Here is a 19,782-nt window from a genome sequence, read left to right on the forward strand (position 1 = left end):
CCTGTCGGTATTTTGAATAGAGACGCAAATATACGGTTGCAGAAAATCGTGAATATTCATTTATTTTGTTTTATTGGTTAAACATAGTAACATAAATTCATTTAACAAGTTTCGTTATTATAACGATACTGTCTGCTCTTAAAGAACGTAACGAGTGAGCGATTACTTACTCTGTGATCATAAGAGCACGGAGAACATTTTAGACTTTATAGTAACTGACTAGATATCGTAATTACACCTATTTACTATAACGATGACTTGTGTTTTAACACTTAAAAACTTGTTTAAATACGTTTTTACTGGAAACTATAAAAATTATATATTGTATATCAATATCATATTAATTATGTAATTCAAACCTCAGAATATTTCTGATTCAAACTAAATACAAAAAAAAAAAACAATTCGTAAGCCGAACGTATCCGAACGATACTTCGGATATTTCCGTAGGAACGCCGTGTGCATCTAGTGCGTAGGTATATTATTGTGTGGCTCCTTTGCTTATTAAAGAAATACTGACAATCGGAATCTAATCTACTAAACTGAAGAACATGTCAGACGTTAGTAAAAAAGAACTTGAAAAAGAGATTGCAAGTGAGTAAAATATTTTCTGTTTAAGCTGAATATATTTTCTGGTCTAAAATTTTTTTTGCATTAAGAAAACTGCTTGGTTAACATCTGCCCGGGGGCCGCGTAATGGCTTCCTATAGTGAAGTCTTGCAGAACTTGGAATTTTCGTAACTTGTAATTCAAATATCTCTGATAGTATGTTATTTATGCCAAAATGTTTTAAGTGAAAGTTGTTTGGACACATTGTGCGGATCTCTCGGCGATATTGGCTTCATTTAATATTTTGTAATTACGTCGGTTCACTGGTGGTTTATTTTTATGCTCCGCGTAGGAATGCTCCACGTATGAAACTCTGTAATAGCTGAACTTTATAATAATAAAAATTTGTACAACAGTGCGCATAATGTTTTAGAATAAGTTTTACTTGAAACATTTTTTAAAAAATTAAACGCTTATTAAGAAAATGAATAATTTCTATAGTAATGTTTCCATGTTTTGTCAATTTTCATACCGCCATTGTTAAATACGTTCAGAAACGCATCGTAGCCAGTTCAAGCGATTTAGATTGTTGTTATGATTCACCATATTATGAATACGTCTATATATTTCTATGCTCATCATAAAGTGATAGTAGGTAGTAATTAGATATTTTAAATAGTAATGCCACATTTATGCCACGATATTCAAAATATCACGTACATATGTTTTGCTTATGATGGAAATTTCTTAAACAAGGTTAAAGATGCAAATGGTTGCAACAGCAAAAAATTTCCTGTCATTTTTATTTTTGACTATTTACATTTCTTTGTGCTGCCTTCTCAGGAATTTAAGAACTAAACTTACTATTTTTAGGGTTCCGTCATCGTTTCCTTCAAAGGAAAAACAGACGGTTAAAAATAAAAATGACAGGAAATTTTTTGCTGTTGCAACCACTTCGCTGTCCATCCGTCCGTCCGTTCGTACCATTTATGTCGCATATTTTGACATTTGCAGAGGAAATTAAAACCTAGCTGGGTACTTCCCGCTGACCTAGAATCATGAAAGGCAAGAAGCAATGTCATGTAGCACAAGTAAAGGAAAAGATCCGATTTTTAAAACAAGATTTTTTATAACTTGATGATTTTATACAGAACCCTCGTTACGCGAGTGTGTCTCGTACTTTACCGGTTTTTTTTGCAACTAGATTGAGTTGTTTGTCACAGAAATATTAATTTAATGTATTACGCTTTAAGGAAAGGCGATGATCGCTACATAATATTTTTTTTTTACAATCATCGCAAACTGTATGGTGTTTGGTCTTTTTTTTTTTATACCACTAAGGTGGCAAACAAGCATACGGCCCACCTGATGGTAAGTGGTTACCGTAGCCTATGAACACATTACACGTGTGTTGCCGACCCTGATAAAACCTCTTTACCCCTCTTTTGAAGAACCCCATACTGTAGTCTCGTGGGAAAACTTTGGTTGGCAGGGAGCTCATTCCACAACCTGAGTGTTCGTGGGAGGAAACATCTCTGAAACCGCGCAGTACAAGACCATTGAGGCTGCAGGACATGAGGATGAACTCCCTGTCAATGGCGAGCCGTACAATGGTAGAAAGTGGCTGTAGGCATCATATTGAACAATTCCTCTGAGCACAATCCATTGTACAGGCAGTAGAACACGCAGAGTGAGGCAAAATCTCTCCTAAGACTTAAGGTTTTGATACCGCTTGTGAGCCTGGAAACATCGACAATTCTCATAGATTCATCATCTCTTATGGAGTACCTATGCAATGTTTGTAGGTACTAAACCTAATATTTTAATTTCGTGAAATTACTATTTTATTAATCATCATAAACTAAAATAATAATAACTTTAACTAACTTACTATTAGAAAATTAGTAGTTTTAGATCATAGTTATTAATTTCAATTGTTATTTTAAAGATATTAAATTTTAAACATCTAAAAATAGGAAGCTCTCAGTTTGTTAAAAATTTTTTTGTGGCAATAAGTTCTATTCTGAGGCGCCATTTTTTTAAAACTACCTATCTCTAAATTTAATATTTTAATTTGATATCACAGCGTAATTTTTATTCTAAACACCAATATGAACAAAATTTCTAATTTATTTAAGTCAAAATTATTGCAAATTAAATTTATGCTGGTCCATAAAAAATAACTTTGGGAAACAATCAAAATATAAGGTAAGAGTGATTTAAAGATTTATGGAGAGCCAGACTTGACCTCATTGGAGTCAATGGGAGAAATGGTGTCTCAGACACCACACCATTTCTCTAAACCAGTCTCGAAATTCCAAATTTCATTTTTATGTCACATAAAAATTTATTTAAGAATGAAATTTCAAAAAAACTTTACATCAAAATTTTTAACAATTTTATTTTGGTCTATAAAACAATAATTTTGCTAAACTATCATATTAAAATATAAGATTAAAGTACTACATCCCTCAAAAGGACATTTTGAAAATTTTATACCCAGATTAGGCCAACAGGAAAAAATCTGAATAATATTAAAATCTGATCCTTAAATTACAAACTGCTGTTTGAAATTATTTGAATTATAAATTACAGTCATTTTCTAAAAATTGATATTCTGCCAAAACCCTTAAACAGATTTTCAAAATTCCTACACAAAATTATAACTCATGCATTTTTCTTAATATGTGTGTTTAATTTTAAATGTGGAATTCCAGGTGTAATCATCATGGTGGACTAACTAACCTAACTTTTCATTCCCACCTATCATCATGGCAGCCCCGCCTACGCTATCGGTATATACAGGTGGGGCTCCAGTGAAGGGTGATACGTGAGGATACTAGCAGGTCAATTGGCTAACGTGACAAATACATAGGGCATCATATGAGCATTACATGCCATCTATTCATAACATCTTTTTTTCTCAGAGATTCTCAAAAATGCAGATCTCGCTAAAACATCTACCAACAAAGTAATACAAAAGCTTGAAGAGGTATTTGGGGTAGAACTGGCTGAAAAAAAGAAGATGATAGATCAAATGGTGACAGAGTATTTGCAAGCGAATGGCTCCGAGGATGAAAATGAGGATGATGAGGAGGAAGAGGTAAAATATTTTGGAATACTTACAAATACATAGATCCCGTTAATGACCAAGCATAGTATATCCTACTAATACTATGAATGTGAATAATATTATATGTTTTTAATCTTTAATTTCTTTATAAATATGTATTTTATGTAATGAATTAAATTTGGTACAGGGGTATGTTATATCCTAATTTACCACTTTACATACTAATATTCCAATGTGGAAAACATGTTTACAATCATAATAGCATTATAGAAGCTAATTTATTACTAAAACGCTCATAATTTTTAATTTAATAAAGACAATAGAATTACAAATACTTTTAAATCCTAATTTTAATTCCATATTAAAAAGGAACTCATGTTCGACTTCGTCCGCCCATCTGTCACATCCTATTGCAAAAATCACATACTATCTTATTGCAATTATAATTAATGTTATTAGACATCTATACTATATGAAACAAAAAAATATTTTTCTACATTGATAAAATTATATCTATTTCCCAATTAAATTATCGCGTAAATAAAACAAAAGCCCATTTAAACAGCATTTTAAGTACGGAACCCTCACTAAGAAGTTTAAATAGTAGTTAGCCAGTTTATCTGATAACTCATTATTAATATTGTAATACCACAATATGGGAAGGTTAGCTGCTAAAAAGAAGTAAAAGAAGACAATAATGACAAAAAAAAATTAAAAAATTACTGATGTTTGTTAACTAAAGGCACTTAATATTTATGATTCTCAAATGAATTTAAAATAGTAACGATTAAAAAATATTTTGTAGGAAGAAGAGGAGGAAGAAGTAAAACCAAAGAAATCAACCAAACGTGCTGCGCCCGTCTCCAAAAGGTCCAAGAAGAAACGCAAAAATTCCTCCGATGAAGATGATGATGAAGATGAAAAGAAAGATAATAAAAAGGTCAATATTTTTTTGTATAGGGTTGTCATGGCACTATAAGAATAAAAAGACTTAGTAGTAGTCACACACATACTTTCATGCACAACATGTACACTTGTTTCCATCAAACCGTGCATAGATTGAGGTGTCACAAATTTATTCATATTTAATAAATAATTTTATGGTATATGGGACTTACGGGACATATGTGACAGTGAGCGAGACGTATGCACTGCAATGGCTGTTGCTTGCCCTGTCTTAATTAGATGGACACGAGTTAGATGCGAGCCATCATTACCTTAATGCAGTTTTTATTTGGTGGAGGTGACAGGCATTACCACAAAAAACGACTATAATTTATTTGTTGATACTGTAACTTATATGGCATCAACAAAAGTATGATATGATACAAATGTATAATAATAGAGAGATAAAACCATTCAATATTGAAATAGACATAATTAGACATTGAATAAGATAAGGTTGTGGGTAGTTATAAATATGTTCAAGAATATGGGTGTAAGTCTGAAATGTTTGTTATTGTTAATAATGTGTGTATTGTATTTTAGGGGGGAAGGCGTCGCAAAGGCAAAGGTAGTGGCTACACCCGCGCATACAAATTGTCGCCCGCACTGGCTGCGCTCATGGACGCCGAGGAAATGCCGAGGCATGAAGTGGTCAAGCGTGTATGGGCTATCATCAAAGAGAAGAAGCTTTATGACCCCAACAACCGCCAGTTCGCTATCTGCGACGATGCACTGTACAAAGTGATTGGGACCAAGCGCTTCCGTATCTTCGGCATGATGAAGTATCTCAAGACACACTTTATTGATGAGTAAATTTCGTTCTAGATCTAGTTTATCGATTGATGTGGTTTTATGAATTAAAAGTAAAGTCAGTGTTTGATCTGTGACTTGAATGATATAAAATGAGCATAATTAAATAAAATGTCAAAAATGAAAATTAAGACTCAGATGCCCTTTGGATAAGAATGACAATGACAATGGCGTGATTTTTTAAAGTTTGTGGTTTTTGATTATTTGATAATAGATGTTTATGATCTATTAATATGGAGTGAAAAATATCATTTACTTTTTTTTTTTTCTTAATAGTGTATTTTCAACCGATTAAAAAAAAGGAGGTTCTCAATTCGGTTGTATTTTTTTTTCATGTTTATTACCTCATCCTGTCAGTTGTAAACCAATTTGGAAAACAAATTGGACCCAAATTTTATCAAAATCAGTTTATTAGTTTAGATGTTAAATTAAAAATAATTTAGTAATAAAATAATGGTTTTGCCACAATAGAAGTCAGGTTTCTCTGTGAAATTCAATCTTCTCCTATCTTTTTATTGTTAGAATCATCAAAAGTCCATTAGGTACAGCTTGATTTGCATTCTGGATGTATCACAGAATAACAGCAATAAAATTCATTAAACTACATATCATACCATTGTGATTTTTATTCGAGAAGTCCTGCATTTGAGTTTAAAAATCAAGAATTTCATTTGTAAGGGCATTTTCTATAGTATTATGGTAATGTAAATTACTGTTTGGCTACGACTCTGGGCTAAGCGGGAAGCTAATATAACACAGCATATAAAAAAGTTTCAAAATGTACAGAAGTAAATTTTAAACTTGGGTGACACATATATTAAACATACTATCGGGACTTAACGCGACTTTAGTCCTGTCGTGACCATGTCGGCTATAAAAATCAGGTTGTAGGTAAAATTTACCTACAATCGCATCGCGTTAAGTGTCGATAGTGTATTTAAAATAATAGTCAATAAAGCATAACGAGTTGCTACCCTCTGCATCAAAATCTACTTATTCCTATTTGCGCTTGGCAAAGGTTGAACAATTATATAATTGAGATGTCATTCTGCCTATCCCGCAAGGGACTTAACATGATGATAGCTAGATAGGTGTTATGTATAATCGCTTATCCACGACTCATAGATTATGCCAGCCCGAAAGAAAAGCTAGTCACAGTAGATACAAGGTCGATTCTGAGATAATATTAACTAAACCTGTTGCTAAAATGAAATTTTCCATATGGTATTACAATGAAAAAGATTATTCTAAGAACTGATGGACAAAAATATCTATTTCTTTTATTATTTTAGCCGTTAATGGCCCAATCCTGTACAAACTTTCCAAGAGGAGTTTTGCCAGTAATTACCACGCTTGGCAGGCGTAGTTAAGCTTTTAAAGATGTTTTAAAAGGGGTCCGTTCTGCTGTCCATGCCTCGCCATCTTTAGTTGCCTCTTACAACACCCACGGAAAGGAAAGGGATGACCCATTCTATGCCAGGGCATACACGGATAACTTATTTACATACTTAACTATTGCTTAACGACAAACTATCAAACCTATAAAATTAACAAAAATTAATATTTTAAATATTAATTTTATTTATAGGTTTAGAGAATGGTATCTCAGACTCGATCTTATTAATTGTAATGTCAATCGATGAATTAGTATATCATGTACTTAGGTTAAGGAATCCATGAAAGAAATTTCAGTAATATAGTTATAATGTCATGAATTAAGGTTAGGACTTCCAGCGCGTGTCACCATCATTATGATCTCTATTAATTAGTATAAAAAATTGGTTCCCTTGCAATCTGGACACGCGTGGGTATTTCACTAAAACCTTAGATTTAAGTAAAAATTGCTGTGATATCTTTTAATGGATTAAAATTTGTTTCAAAATATAATAAAAAGGCAGCAATTTATGCATTAATGGAAAAAGAAGTTAATGCATTTGTTTAAATATAATTTGACTAAGTTGAATTGATTGTTACAAAGAACTCAGTGGTGCAAACAACACAGAAACAGGTTTATTTATATTTAATAATTATATGTTTAGATATAAGTATTAATACGAGAATAATGTACAATATACAGAGGTATAATGTTCATTGTTTTATAATTTGTTTCACTTCAGACTACATATTGGGGCTTAGACATTGGAGATGGTTTAGGTTATGATAAAGACTGATAGGAAAACAGACCGATATGTTGAGCTTAGTTTATTTTGTCTGTTTTCATTTAGGATATGGGATAAATAGAGCATGAATCTTTTTCATTACATTACATTTTTCCCTCTACATCTAATAAACCTTATGCAGAAATTCAGAAACAGATGATCCGTTTCCGAATTTCTACAAAGTTATTTTATTAGAACATTTTTTTTATTTTTAGGAGTAGTACAGCTATTTTCTATGTGAAATACAATATAATATTGTTCTTTTAGCGTTCTTGCCTAATATAGAGTGAATTTATTAAAAAAAAACTGGGGAATATAATATCAGACAATCGAGCTAATATCTTGCATTTTTAATATAACTTATTAGCTTGATTGTCTATATATGAGTTAGGATAAAAATAAATACCGAAAACTAAATAGAAATGATCGTTCACGATAGCAATACTGACAATGAACAATGTTAGCAATGCTATTAGAATGGAACAAACGGTGTGACGCTGCACTGCTAGGATCGTGGCTAATGACGTTTTATTTTTTAAGGCAACAATATATTATTCACATTAAAAATTATGTGTGTTGCAATAAAAAAATTACTAATTTTGTTAAATGCTGTTAGTAAATGTTAAAACTTCGGCTCATTAAATTTCCTATATGGCAAAGTGCAAACTGAAGTGTAGCAAATTATTTACTTATGTTTCATATCAATATTATCCACGAGTTTGAATCTAGTTGGCTAGATTTTGTAGGTTGTATTGTACTGGAGCCTGTATGGCGGACGTATAACGTAATAAAAACATAAATACATGACATTATTAAATGTACTTTTATTTAATCAGATTCCTATATTATAGATCTATCCCGTTTGATTTTAGTATTTATAAAGCTAATTAAAATATCAGTATGTTAATGTTTATATACACGTATTCCTGTTACTATACACAATACTATTTTGCTTGATATTATTAATTCGACAATACAAGGTTCATACCTCGTTCTTCAAAAAAAGGCTTAATAATAATCTATTTGATAATAATAATTTTATGTAAAAAAATTCCTCAATCGTGTAATCTTTATATAGAACCAACATTTATATGTTTTTTAACATGGGAGTAACAAACAAACACAGGAGTAAATACTATTGATTTGCAAAAAAACAATGACGTAATCAGTTTAAAACTAAGAATCTCCTTTTTTTCTCGTTTAATAAACAGGATGTAATATTTCATAGATGAGGAAAAAGCTCCTTATTCGGCAAGCAATGTCACTATGGCAACATCGATAAATCTATCAACTTATTAAAATCCTCATTTTTTTATAATTTTATTACAATGGCTTGTAACGAGAACATAATAAAAAATATGGCAAATGAAATAACTAGGAACTGCCAAGTGGCAGTAGATCTTGAATTTGTTATATACCTTATAGAACTTCTTTTATTAAATCCAAAATATGGGAAACTGTTTTCTAAAACAATAAACAGAAACAATTTGCAGTTTTTTGTTGGAGAATGTGTTGCTATGCTGAATCGTAAGTATTTATCTATCTATCTATCTATCTATCTGTGTTGTATTTTATTTCTCATCTCTTACGTATACACGTTATATTTGACCTTTCGCCTGATGGTAAACGGTGACCGTATTTTATAAACACCTGCAATACCAATGCGCTCGCGTTGTCGACCTTGAAGAAACCTCTTTACCCCTTTTTTTAAGAGCCCCATGCTGTAGTCTTTTAGAAAAACCTCAACAGGGAACTCATTCAATAACCTGAAAACATCTCTAAAACCATGTAGTACGCGACCATTTAGGCTTCAGGGTATGAGGGTGAACTCCATGTCGATGGCTAGCTGTAAGTGATCTTTCATCCTCACATATCGCCCCCCACTGATACTTCGCCAACATACACCGACAACGTTGGCAGGGGTTACCTTTCCATTACTAGCAATAAATTAAAAGAAAACTATTCATCAAGCCGGTTCCAGACCCGACTTTGTAGTAAAAAATCCAATAATACAGGTGTATTATTAGATAATTTTTTAAAACTTGTCTGGTTAAATAGTACCTATTTTTCTAATGAGTGATGATGGAATGGTAACCCCGCCTGCGCTATCGGTATATGTTAACGGAGCACTAGTGAGACATGGTAAGTGAAGATGAAAGCAAGTCTTTTTTTAAATGGGTGATAATGGAATAGTAGCACCGCCTGAGCTATCGGTATACGCTGGCGGGGCACCAGTGAGAGATGATAGGTGACGATGAAAGCAGGTCAGTTAGCCGGTCGTGAGGAATTCCGCTAGAATTAACCACAATGGTTTCCAGGGAAACCGCCTGGAGGTCGACCTGCTACAGCATATTGTTAGCAATGGGGCTAGACCATTATTAACCATCACTTTCCCCTCAGTCAGAAATATGTTGCCAGATTATATACACGCATTCTTTGGGAATAATGTAATCCCATGATCAAAATATATACCTAAACTTTAAAAATTAAACCATCTAAATATATTTCAAAGACGTTTTGCGATATATTTTACACCACATCTGCCCTTTATACGCTTTCTGTTTTTACCTAATAGTTAGCTGGTAGAGAATGCCATATGGCATTAAGTTCGCCACTTGTACAAAGTTTTATTGTGCAATAAAGTATAAATCAATAAATATTTGTATACTGTAGTGGAAACAGGAGGTTGTGTATATATACCTACTTTTGCCATTCACCTGTAGGTACTAATTGCAGGTGACGAAAGCACATCAATAAATACCTTAAAGATGCAATTCGTAATACAGAACAATTATGATAAACTACAGAAACTAATTGACAAACACTTGGACTCTATCAATAAGTGTCTTCGGCCGCTAGTTACTGAAATATTAGAAGAAGATCCTGCTCTAGAAGATGAGTCAGAATTCAAGAAATTATTTCGAAAGATATCGATTTATATAATACTTGCCAGTGGACTAGGGAATCCTGGAGTTATACTTGTTAGTAACTTATTACTAGTTATAATTATCTAAGTGCCTACTTGTGAGTAATAAATTAACCACTACTATATTAAATATTTTCTAACAAAAAAGTAAAGACGAAACCTTTAATTTTAAATTAATATTATATATCTTTACATTGTAAAAGGAAAATGGAAAAAAGAAGTTTTCTTATTAAAAAAATTCATGTGGAACTATAGAACAATAGGGGGAAAAGTAGCAACGGGTACTAGCAATGTTTAGTAATCTAGTAATAAGCCCCACCAAGTCGACCTTATTCCGGTCCCTGTAAAATAAAAACATCCTCACCTATCATCCCTGGCAAGATTACCTTATTCCATCCGATTTCAATTGTGTCAAACCCAATTATTTTGATTTAAAAACTAAACTACTAAACCAATTTTGATAAAATTTCTATGGGATCAATCAAAAAATTTTTTTTCAAATCTACAATTGACGCTGTTATGAGGTAACAAACATAAAAAAAAAATACATCCGAATTGAGAAGCTCTTTCTTTTTGAATATAGTTGTACCAACCTGCTTACCTGCTATTACGAAAAGGTTTCATTCATATGTATCTAAATCCGATTTTAATCAAGGAGGTATATTTTTACTGCGTAAATATTGACTCGTTATGAAAAATACAAATAGAAATAACACTCCTCTTATCTCAGAATAGGCTAAGTAACTAAATGAAGTGAATAATCTTGACCGGGGTTTCTTAGAAGCACAAGAATGCGAATTACAGCGATAACGTAAGCTTAGAAAATAAATGATATCTGTAATACTTGTATATATAAATCTACTCGTAGACACTGAAAGAAGGCATGGCAGCACTGGAAAGCGTTTTTTCCATGGACGATTTGCGAGTTTTCGTGTCGCTACCTCGCGGAGAGAAGTTGACACAACTGTCTGAATTGATGGAGCTAGTGTCTGGTGTGCGACTATTCAACAGAGATTGCAAGAAAGGTGGAGAAGGAATTCCAGATTGTAAGTTGCTTAATTATGGTTTGCCGGAAACAACAATCTTCTGATTTTGCAGTCCTTATTATCAGCGGCGGCTTTAGGGAGTGGCGAATAGGGCAGTTGCCCGGAGCCTCGCTCTTGTAGGGGTCTCGTGTAACAACCTAAGCAAATTTTAAACAACTAGTGAGTGGCATTTTGTCTAGTAGCAAGTCGTAAAAACTTCCTGAATTAGGTATTTTAATCGCGAATGAACAAAATTACCAACACTAAAATATACAAATAAAAAAATTGTAAAAAATATGTAAAATAAGACAGTTTTTTGAGTCAGAGGAAAATTTCCAATAATTTGATATATATATATATTTATTTGTCACTAGTACTTATTACTATTTGTCATTATTATATCACAAATACCTCAATCAAACAACCACACCTAGTTTCGCATCACATACTTTTCATGAAGGACAAAGGGCCTTGCTAAAACCTACCGCCCGTAGCCTCGCAAAGACCTACCGCCCAGAGCCTCGCAATGGGTAAGGCTGCTGCTGATTATTATTCTATAGACTGTTAGAATACCAACATTTGTTATTTTTTTTACTACAGCTACAGAATACACGCTGAATACCATAAGAATAAATAAATCTTATTCTTATACTTTACTAATTATTTTCCTTTATTTCTCCACCATATATTGTAAGTGCCTACTTAAAAATAAGTATTAAATAATGTAACGAAAAAATATAAACATGACTAAGTCTATACCATATACATTTATTTAACTTATACATGTGTCCGTTCTTTCTTTAATCTTCTATTGCTTCCATGCACGTTGTTTTCGTTGAAATCATAACACAGTACCCTTAAAATATTTTATCCAAACAAGACAACACAAGAATGACACGATATAGTTTATTCTATGATACCATCAAATAGTTTATTCGTCATCATTTATCTATAAATGTTCACGCAAAGTTATTTATGTAAATTCGTTCATTTTCTCCATATTCATCAGAACTGATCAGTACAATCTATACAGTAGTATCTTAAATGTTTTCAGTACCATTCAATCTGGTAGATGCTGGAAAAGCGTGTCTTGCGTCTCTTTCTAATGCTTTGATAAGCGTAATGCAGCGTGTGAATACACTCACCACCGCCATAGAAGACACAGTGTCGATACAAGAGGAGACCGGCAATGTTATTATTGATATAAAGCCTAGTATAGATTTAACAGAGTGAGTATAAGTATATATTTTATAGAAATATGACAGAATTAAGCACGCCTGTTGCACATCTTTGTACAAAACAAGTGTTTCCTAGCGATTACAGCATAGGTTTCTTTAAAAAGGGCATACTAAGGTTTCTTAAGGGTCAGGAACCCGCATGTGACTACCCTAGGATTACAGACCTCCGTAGGCTATGATAACCTCATTTACCATCAGAAGCCACCATAATAATGTATAACAAGTATTATAATATATATTGTATATTATAATGTATTCATATATATATAGCTTTTTCATTTACTTTTCATCCCTCACTAGTACCCCGCCAGCGTATACCGTTAGCGCAGGCGAGGTTACTATTCCATTATCATTCAATAAAATATATATATATATTTGATTATATATTAATTTTTATTTGCAATAAACCGTAAATTATAACCATTTTTTAAGATATACTAGTTTCTAGGTTCTTAAACGTCCATTCTACACATATACACTGTATAGCTTACCACGTTATATCACCATCTATAAAAATAAGTTAAGGATTTTGTCCGGTGCTAATCATGTTACGTATTATCATTTTCCAGAGAAAACTATAAGCAAATATTCGAACTGCTCGCCTTCAATCGCCAGTACGAGGTGTTTATACGGCGTTTTCTCTCTGACGTGGAGACAATGGTCTACAATGGAACACAATACGTCGAGAGAGTGCGGAATGTCTTGGAAGAACTGCATGCAGCGGTCAAGTATAAAGCAGCTGTACCGGTCGTAACGGTGTTTGTAAGTTCTTATACATTCTAAAAGACGAATAAAAACACTATGCGAAAGATCACTTTACTTAGGTACCATTTATTAAAAAATATATTATTACTATTTTTAAATATATATATCTCAAACTGTTATTATATATTTGTCATTCCTAGTGGATAGTTTAAATAAAAAATACTGAATTACTAAAAATATTTACTTAAATTAATATTAAAAAAGAAATTCTCGATGCGGAGTCCAATTCACTGTTTTAATTTTTTTTTCAGCCAATATTCACCAAACTCTGGCAAGTTTGGCGTTCTATGCAGAACGTAATGTACCTAGTCTCCACTGTTAACCGTCTGATGTCCATATTGTCGTCAATTCAAGAGCAAATGAAGATACCTTACGACATAGTCGACAAGATGCTCCAAGGGAAGTTAGTGGTGACAGATCAGGATAGAATGAGCGGCAGAGTTAGTTTAGAAGAAAAGATCTCATTGGGCTCTTTAAAAAACTATGTCGCGTATAATAATAGTATCACTGTGAAGGACAAGCATGTTCAGGTTAGTGTTTTAGAAGAAAACATTTTATCATTAATGTATGGATGAATGTTTGTTACTCTTTCAAGCACAAATTACTGACTCAAATTTGGTACACGGATAAGTTATAACCGAACATAGACATAGGATGTTTTATATACTAACTAGTTTTTATTTGCGAATTCGTCTGTGTGATCGATATGTGGTTTTAACCGGGAAATAAAAAGTATAGGCTACTTTTCCGTCTTCATGACCTATCTATACCAAAACTCATCATAATCAGTTTCAGCAGTTTAGACGTAAAAGTGTAACAAACTCACTTTCGCATTTATAATAGTAGGTAAGAATTTACTCAGGCAAAACCGTGGGATACGGCTCGTGTGTTCATAATACTTTTATTTGTAATCATAGTGGTACAAAGAGTCAAAACTTAAATTCTTATTCGTATCAATTTGTCTGTCTCTTAACACTAAATTGCTAACAAACATCATCAACCAATATATTTAATATGTCAAGCAACTATAAGTTCGTCTCCGCAACATTGTATAGAAATAAGTTCATTATGGTCGTACCATTCCTTATTGCTCGATGAAATGTGGACATATCGACATGGCATCAAATATCGACACTAAGTAAATTCTTGAGATAAGTTCTTAAAAAAGGGCATATTAAGATTCCTTCAAGGTCAGCAACAACCATATGACATCCCTACTTTTGCAAGCGTCCATAGACTTCAGTAACCGTCTACCTTCAGATAAAATCGACAATATACTTACTTGATATATCAATTAAGAGGATATTGTGTATACAGTCTCATTACTTCTGATTTATTTTTAATGATGTCAAAATTTATAATTGATTACATGCTGCATCCACGACTTCGTTTCGCGTAATATCATCATCTGATATCATCATCATCATAGCCGGATGATGATGATATCAGCCATTAGCTGTCTACTGCTGAACATAGGCCTCCCTCTTGAGGGTATTTCTAGTAGTTGCCACGCTTGGCAAGCGGATTGATAACCGCAGCTAAGTTTTGTTGATGTTTAAGAGGAACACTGCTGTCCATCCCTCAACCACTAAGTTGTCTTAGTCGCCTCTTACGACACCCACGGGAAGGGAAGGTGGCCTAGACTATGCCGGGACTACACGGCTATAGTAATCGAAAAATTAATTGTTTGAAATACAAAATAGTTTGCTTTATGGCCTAAGGATGCAGAAAGTAATTTTGTCGTGAAAACTTGATAAATAAACATTCCTGCTCTTCATAACTATAGATCTTTATTGCAGTATCTTGGTTTTTGCGCTGTTTGTTTGAGCGTTGGTGCATTAGTACCTAGCAATACGAAGGTGGGTTTAATCAAGGCTAAGGGGCAAAGATTTGGTTTCTGCAGTGTTAAAATGGCTGCCAGATTCGGCAAGGATCCACAGAGGTAAAATAAATACATGATTAAAATTATCCTAATCTTATTCTGCTTATAAATATTAACATTTTAAAATAACAAAAATGGTGAGTCTTCTATACTACCTCGATAGATGCACGCGCTGTGGAAATTATCATGTATTACGTAATAAGGACGCTAGTCCCCATTCATAATTTCAGCCGTTAACTGTTTACTATTGAACACAAGCCTTCCCCATAAGAGGAGTTTTCCCAATAATTGCCACGCTTGGTTGGTTAACGGATTAGTCCCCATTGTTAGCAATATACCCTGTCTTTTAATGGGCGGAAATGGGATGGCAATCCTACCTGCGCTGTCGGTGTACACTACCCACAGACACTGACGATGAGAGATGATAGGCGAGGATAAAAACTGGTAAGTTAAGTTACTCATCGTGACGAATTCCACAATAATTATTAACCACGGTTGTTTTCAGGGGAAACCGCGTGAAGGTTTATTTGATAGGGTATATACCTATCAGCAATATTGCTAGCAATGGTGCTGTTAGATCTTAATATAAAAAATCCCTTTCCACAATATTCCCTATTAATTCAACATCCCCCCCCCCAACCCTGGAAATTATCGAGTCACATTGCAATTACATAAAAAAGTGTCTACTTTTCTCATAAAAAAAAAACTCAATTCATAATTATATAATTACAATTGAATTTTTACTTATCTTTTCATGTGTACACTTATAATTCCGTAAATAAATATTCCCTAGGTACATATATGAAGTACTCGAATACGCCCGAAATAATCCTCATATTATCAACTTGCTAAATATTATGGACGAAGTTGAGAAAGTCAAGAACATAGATAATCTGGTCGTTAAATGTTTACCAAAAAGTAAGTACCTATAGTAGTAGCCAACAGCTTCGAGGCGGCCATATGTTTGCTTTCTATTTTCAACCGACTTCAAAAAGATGGAGGTTTTTACGTCGGTTGAATTTTTTTTATGTTTGGTACAGCATCATTCTGTTAATTGTGAACCGATTTGGAAAATTCTTTTTTATCTGAAAGGATATACTTGCAGTTTGGTCCCATAGAAATGTTATTAAAATCAGTTGGTTCAATAGTTTAGTTTTTAAATTAAAATTACTGGTTTTGCCACAACGAAACTCAGTTCTTTTTTTTTTTAAATACAGTTTTAATGTGGTATAAAAAAAAAAACATAAATACCAATCTTGTAGTAGTCTTAGTGTCGACTGATTCTTATCCTTTTACTTTTAAATATTTATATACTTATGGATTTTTTCCCACTTTCATACATTAGATTGGTACTTACAGAATATTCGTATATCAAAGCGAGATTTTTCTTATTATCACGATATATATATATATATATATATATATATATATATATATATATATATATATATATATATATATATATATATATATATATATATATATATATATATATATATATATATATATATATATATATATATATATATTATATGTCTTGTATTAATAAATTACAGTTAAAGTATTAGACAAGGATATACAGACGGAGGTCCATCCTATTGAAGAATACATAGAGAAGAACTACACTTGGGATCTTTGGGAATGGAAACGGAGGGCTTGCCAATGGGTATGTCGCGTCGTTTGCCAAATTAATAAAAAAGAATTTCTGAAGTAGTGATTTCATCCGTTATTAATTTCATCCCCATACTTTTATTCAATTCAATATTTTTCATAGCAACCAAGTATTATTATTATTACTAACTAGTTTCTACCCGTAACTTTGTACGCGTGGATTTTGTAAGTAGGTAGATAATCGCTCCTAGACGGCGTATAAGATAAAACATACACAAATGTGAAAACCGCATTCGATTTTGTGGAGTAATTTTTCGTGAAGCCGGAGCAAACATACAAACAGACAGACAAAAATTCTAAAAATTATTACGTTGACTAATATTGCTCGTGTTAAAACTACTCACATTAATATTTCATATATATTGCTCATGAACATACATTGTTTAATTACATCATGGGCGAAACTCTATACTCTGTTATGTCCATGGTAGGTACTGCTCATGTTTATAGGCGATGGTTACCACTTTCCATCAGGTGGGCTGTTAGCTTGTTTGCCATGCTAAGTCGCATAAAAAAATACAATTTTATTATAATAGTACAAGTAAGATAAGAATTAAGATTTTTTTAAACTTACGTCCAGAAATGACAAGAGATTTTGAGGCTACCGTACTAGCTGGCAAATGCAGCTGTAGAATTTGTATAGAAGTCTCAATATTTTTTAATTTTTTTTTATTCACGTAATTCCTGTATGTTCTATCGTAATACGTTCTATATTATAGTTATATTCTCATCTCGATTTCGTTTTCACCATTCGACTACCTTCTATATCCGTCTCGACTTCATTAAAAACTATTCCGGATTTTTTCTTTTTCATTTACTGATTGTTTAATGTTAGTTTACATTCGCAGGCATCGATAGTGAATTGTCAAACACACTCCACCCAAACTATATACAGTCATCTTCGCTCCGAAATTCACTGTCAGACTGTTGAACCTAGAGACAAGAGTCTGCAAACAAAAAAGGATAGTGGAATCAATACCGCCCCTAGTAATTTCTTTATTTGGGGTTTAAGGGGACAGCTGGGATACGGACAGCATTTTATGGATTTAGTTGAAAAACATTCACCAGAAAAGAAAAGAGGTAGGTAATAAGTATGTATGCTGCGGTTGTCAACCCGCCTACTGAGTGTGGCTACAGGCAAAATCCTCTTTTATGTGGGAGGCCTATGTTTAATTACGGACACTCAACAGGTGATATAATGATGAAGCAAATCCGAGAAAGCTAGCTTTGTTCGAATATGTCATAAGAAAGAATGAGGATAATAATGAGTACGAATACAAAAAAAAATGGACGGACTAGGACTAAGAATGGTCATTCTTAGTGTGATTCACTAGTGCTTTTTTAAAACTGAACATTTATCTCAGAAAAACATGAATTGAAAAATTACTAAAAACGTTGAGTCTTCTTCTTTTCCTTAATAGTAATCAGTCGCCATTTTTATAACCGTTTGTGCAAACGTCAATTATAAGAGGCTCGTAGTAGTAATTTGCTTTCCAGTTGCTGGATGGGTTAAATCTTTGATTAAGTACGTCCTTACTACATACACAGATATGTGTATGTGTTAACTGCAGAGTGCATTCATGTACTCTTCTCTAATGTTAAGTCTTCTATACTAACATGACTTGCAATATCATAAATAATACTATAATAGTAGCATTATTGTCTACTTTGATGCTGCTGTCATCTGACGAGAATAAATACGGGAGTACTAGATAGTACGGGAGATTTACAACGGAAGTAACATTACTTCCGTCATTAGAGGTAGCAGTCAGAGATTTGGTGGGCTTCGGACTTATTTTACGAGTAACTAAAGCTAAAACTGTGAACCAAAATCCTTTTTTCGTATCATAACTTGTAGGTAAATATTACATAGCATTACTGCTATTTAATATTAAATTACATTTTTTTAGCACAAGTGGTAACGACTTGTACATGGCCTTGCATAGAAAAGTCGACAACGAAGGAAAATCATGACGTGGAAGAAAATTGAATTATTTATCAGTATGTGATTAACTCCTGTATAAATTTGAATACCTAGATCTTACCGGATACAAATATCTGACTACACTCCTTTACAAAAAATAAACGGACAATATTTTTTATGAAGCTAATGTTAATTTTATATTGTAGACATAATAAACTTGCAGTTTTGTAATAAGAAAAGATTGAAAATATTTTAATTAAAATATTTATTAGCATTATGTAGCTAGACCATTGTATTTTTTAAATAATTATTTAGGTATATAATTTAAAACATTGGTAATCTATATATTGTTACCCAAACAATATATAAACCCAAACAAGCATTCTATAAACGACGCTTAATGACTATTGGCGGATATACAAAACACGGAAATAAGTATTTATGTTTCATTGTATAAAATGAAAATTGTTTTTAAGGAAAAACTCGATCTTGAGTTCATGAATTATCAGGAAACTGGAGTTTGATACACAGAAGGTATCTCAGGGGCCCTAAATAATTCCTTGTAAAAATTCAGCGACATGGATTGAAAATTTAATCAACTTTAAAACCGATTTTTCTTAACTCTTAGTATATAAATGTTTACTTATTGTAAAAAATAAATGTTTACTTTTTAGTAAAAAATATCTATCTACTTAAAAATAGTACTATTAATATTTTATAATTGGGGAGAAAGGGATTGTTAGTAATGGAGACTGAGAATCCTATTGCTAGCAATATTCCCAACCAGGTCGACCTCCTCGCGGTTCTCCCTGGAA

The 19,782-nt window shown here is 32.7% G+C and overlaps 2 protein-coding genes across 4 annotated transcripts; both read left to right on the forward strand.

Moving 5' to 3' along the window:
- The first annotated feature begins 421 nt into the window (after positions 1-421).
- On the forward strand, positions 422-8,353 carry LOC113514229 (uncharacterized). 3 transcript variants are annotated; one of them, XM_026898252.3, is made up of 4 exons: positions 422-594; positions 3,477-3,652; positions 4,428-4,562; positions 5,111-8,353. In XM_026898252.3, the coding sequence occupies exons 1-4, from the start codon at positions 552-554 to the stop codon at positions 5,378-5,380; spliced, it is 624 nt and encodes a 207-aa protein (XP_026754053.1). In that variant the 5' UTR covers positions 422-551; the 3' UTR covers positions 5,381-8,353. The 3 variants fall into 3 exon arrangements, with proteins under 3 accessions (XP_026754053.1, XP_052749038.1, XP_031763989.1); XM_052893078.1 differs by lacking the exon at positions 422-594 and adding an exon at positions 1,592-1,614; XM_031908129.2 differs by lacking the exon at positions 422-594 and adding an exon at positions 2,330-2,354.
- A 210-nt stretch (positions 8,354-8,563) lies between these two features.
- Positions 8,564-19,319, forward strand: LOC113514476 (cilia- and flagella-associated protein 206). The gene is made up of 11 exons (XM_026898568.3): positions 8,564-9,063; positions 10,273-10,517; positions 11,331-11,508; positions 12,542-12,716; positions 13,295-13,487; positions 13,742-14,020; positions 15,290-15,432; positions 16,166-16,290; positions 16,929-17,038; positions 17,892-18,123; positions 18,954-19,319. Exons 1-11 carry the CDS (start codon positions 8,865-8,867, stop codon positions 19,031-19,033), a joined length of 1,959 nt encoding a protein of 652 aa, XP_026754369.1. The 5' UTR covers positions 8,564-8,864; the 3' UTR covers positions 19,034-19,319.
- Positions 19,320-19,782: the final 463 nt, after the last annotated feature.

The sequence above is a fragment of the Galleria mellonella genome, unplaced genomic scaffold (genome assembly GCF_026898425.1).
Source record: "Galleria mellonella isolate WM207_F2 unplaced genomic scaffold, CSIRO_AGI_GalMel_v1 utg172, whole genome shotgun sequence".
NCBI lineage: Eukaryota > Metazoa > Arthropoda > Insecta > Lepidoptera > Pyralidae > Galleria > Galleria mellonella.

What these genes read in the sequence shown, in the direction of transcription:
- LOC113514229 (XM_026898252.3), top strand. Translation starts at nt 552, where the DNA reads ATGTCAGACGTTAGTAAAAAAGAACTTGAAAAAGAGATTGCAA. An exon ending in ACTTGAAAAAGAGATTGCAA is followed by an intron (nt 595 to 3,476) that starts GTGAGTAAAATA and finishes TTTTTTTCTCAG; the next exon opens with AGATTCTCAAAAATGCAGAT. An exon ending in AGGATGATGAGGAGGAAGAG is followed by an intron (nt 3,653 to 4,427) that starts GTAAAATATTTT and finishes AATATTTTGTAG; the next exon opens with GAAGAAGAGGAGGAAGAAGT.
- LOC113514476 (XM_026898568.3), top strand. Translation starts at nt 8,865, where the DNA reads ATGGCTTGTAACGAGAACATAATAAAAAATATGGCAAATGAAATAACT. An exon ending in TTCGGCAAGGATCCACAGAG is followed by an intron (nt 15,433 to 16,165) that starts GTAAAATAAATA and finishes AATATTCCCTAG; the next exon opens with GTACATATATGAAGTACTCG. An exon ending in CGTTAAATGTTTACCAAAAA is followed by an intron (nt 16,291 to 16,928) that starts GTAAGTACCTAT and finishes AATAAATTACAG; the next exon opens with TTAAAGTATTAGACAAGGAT.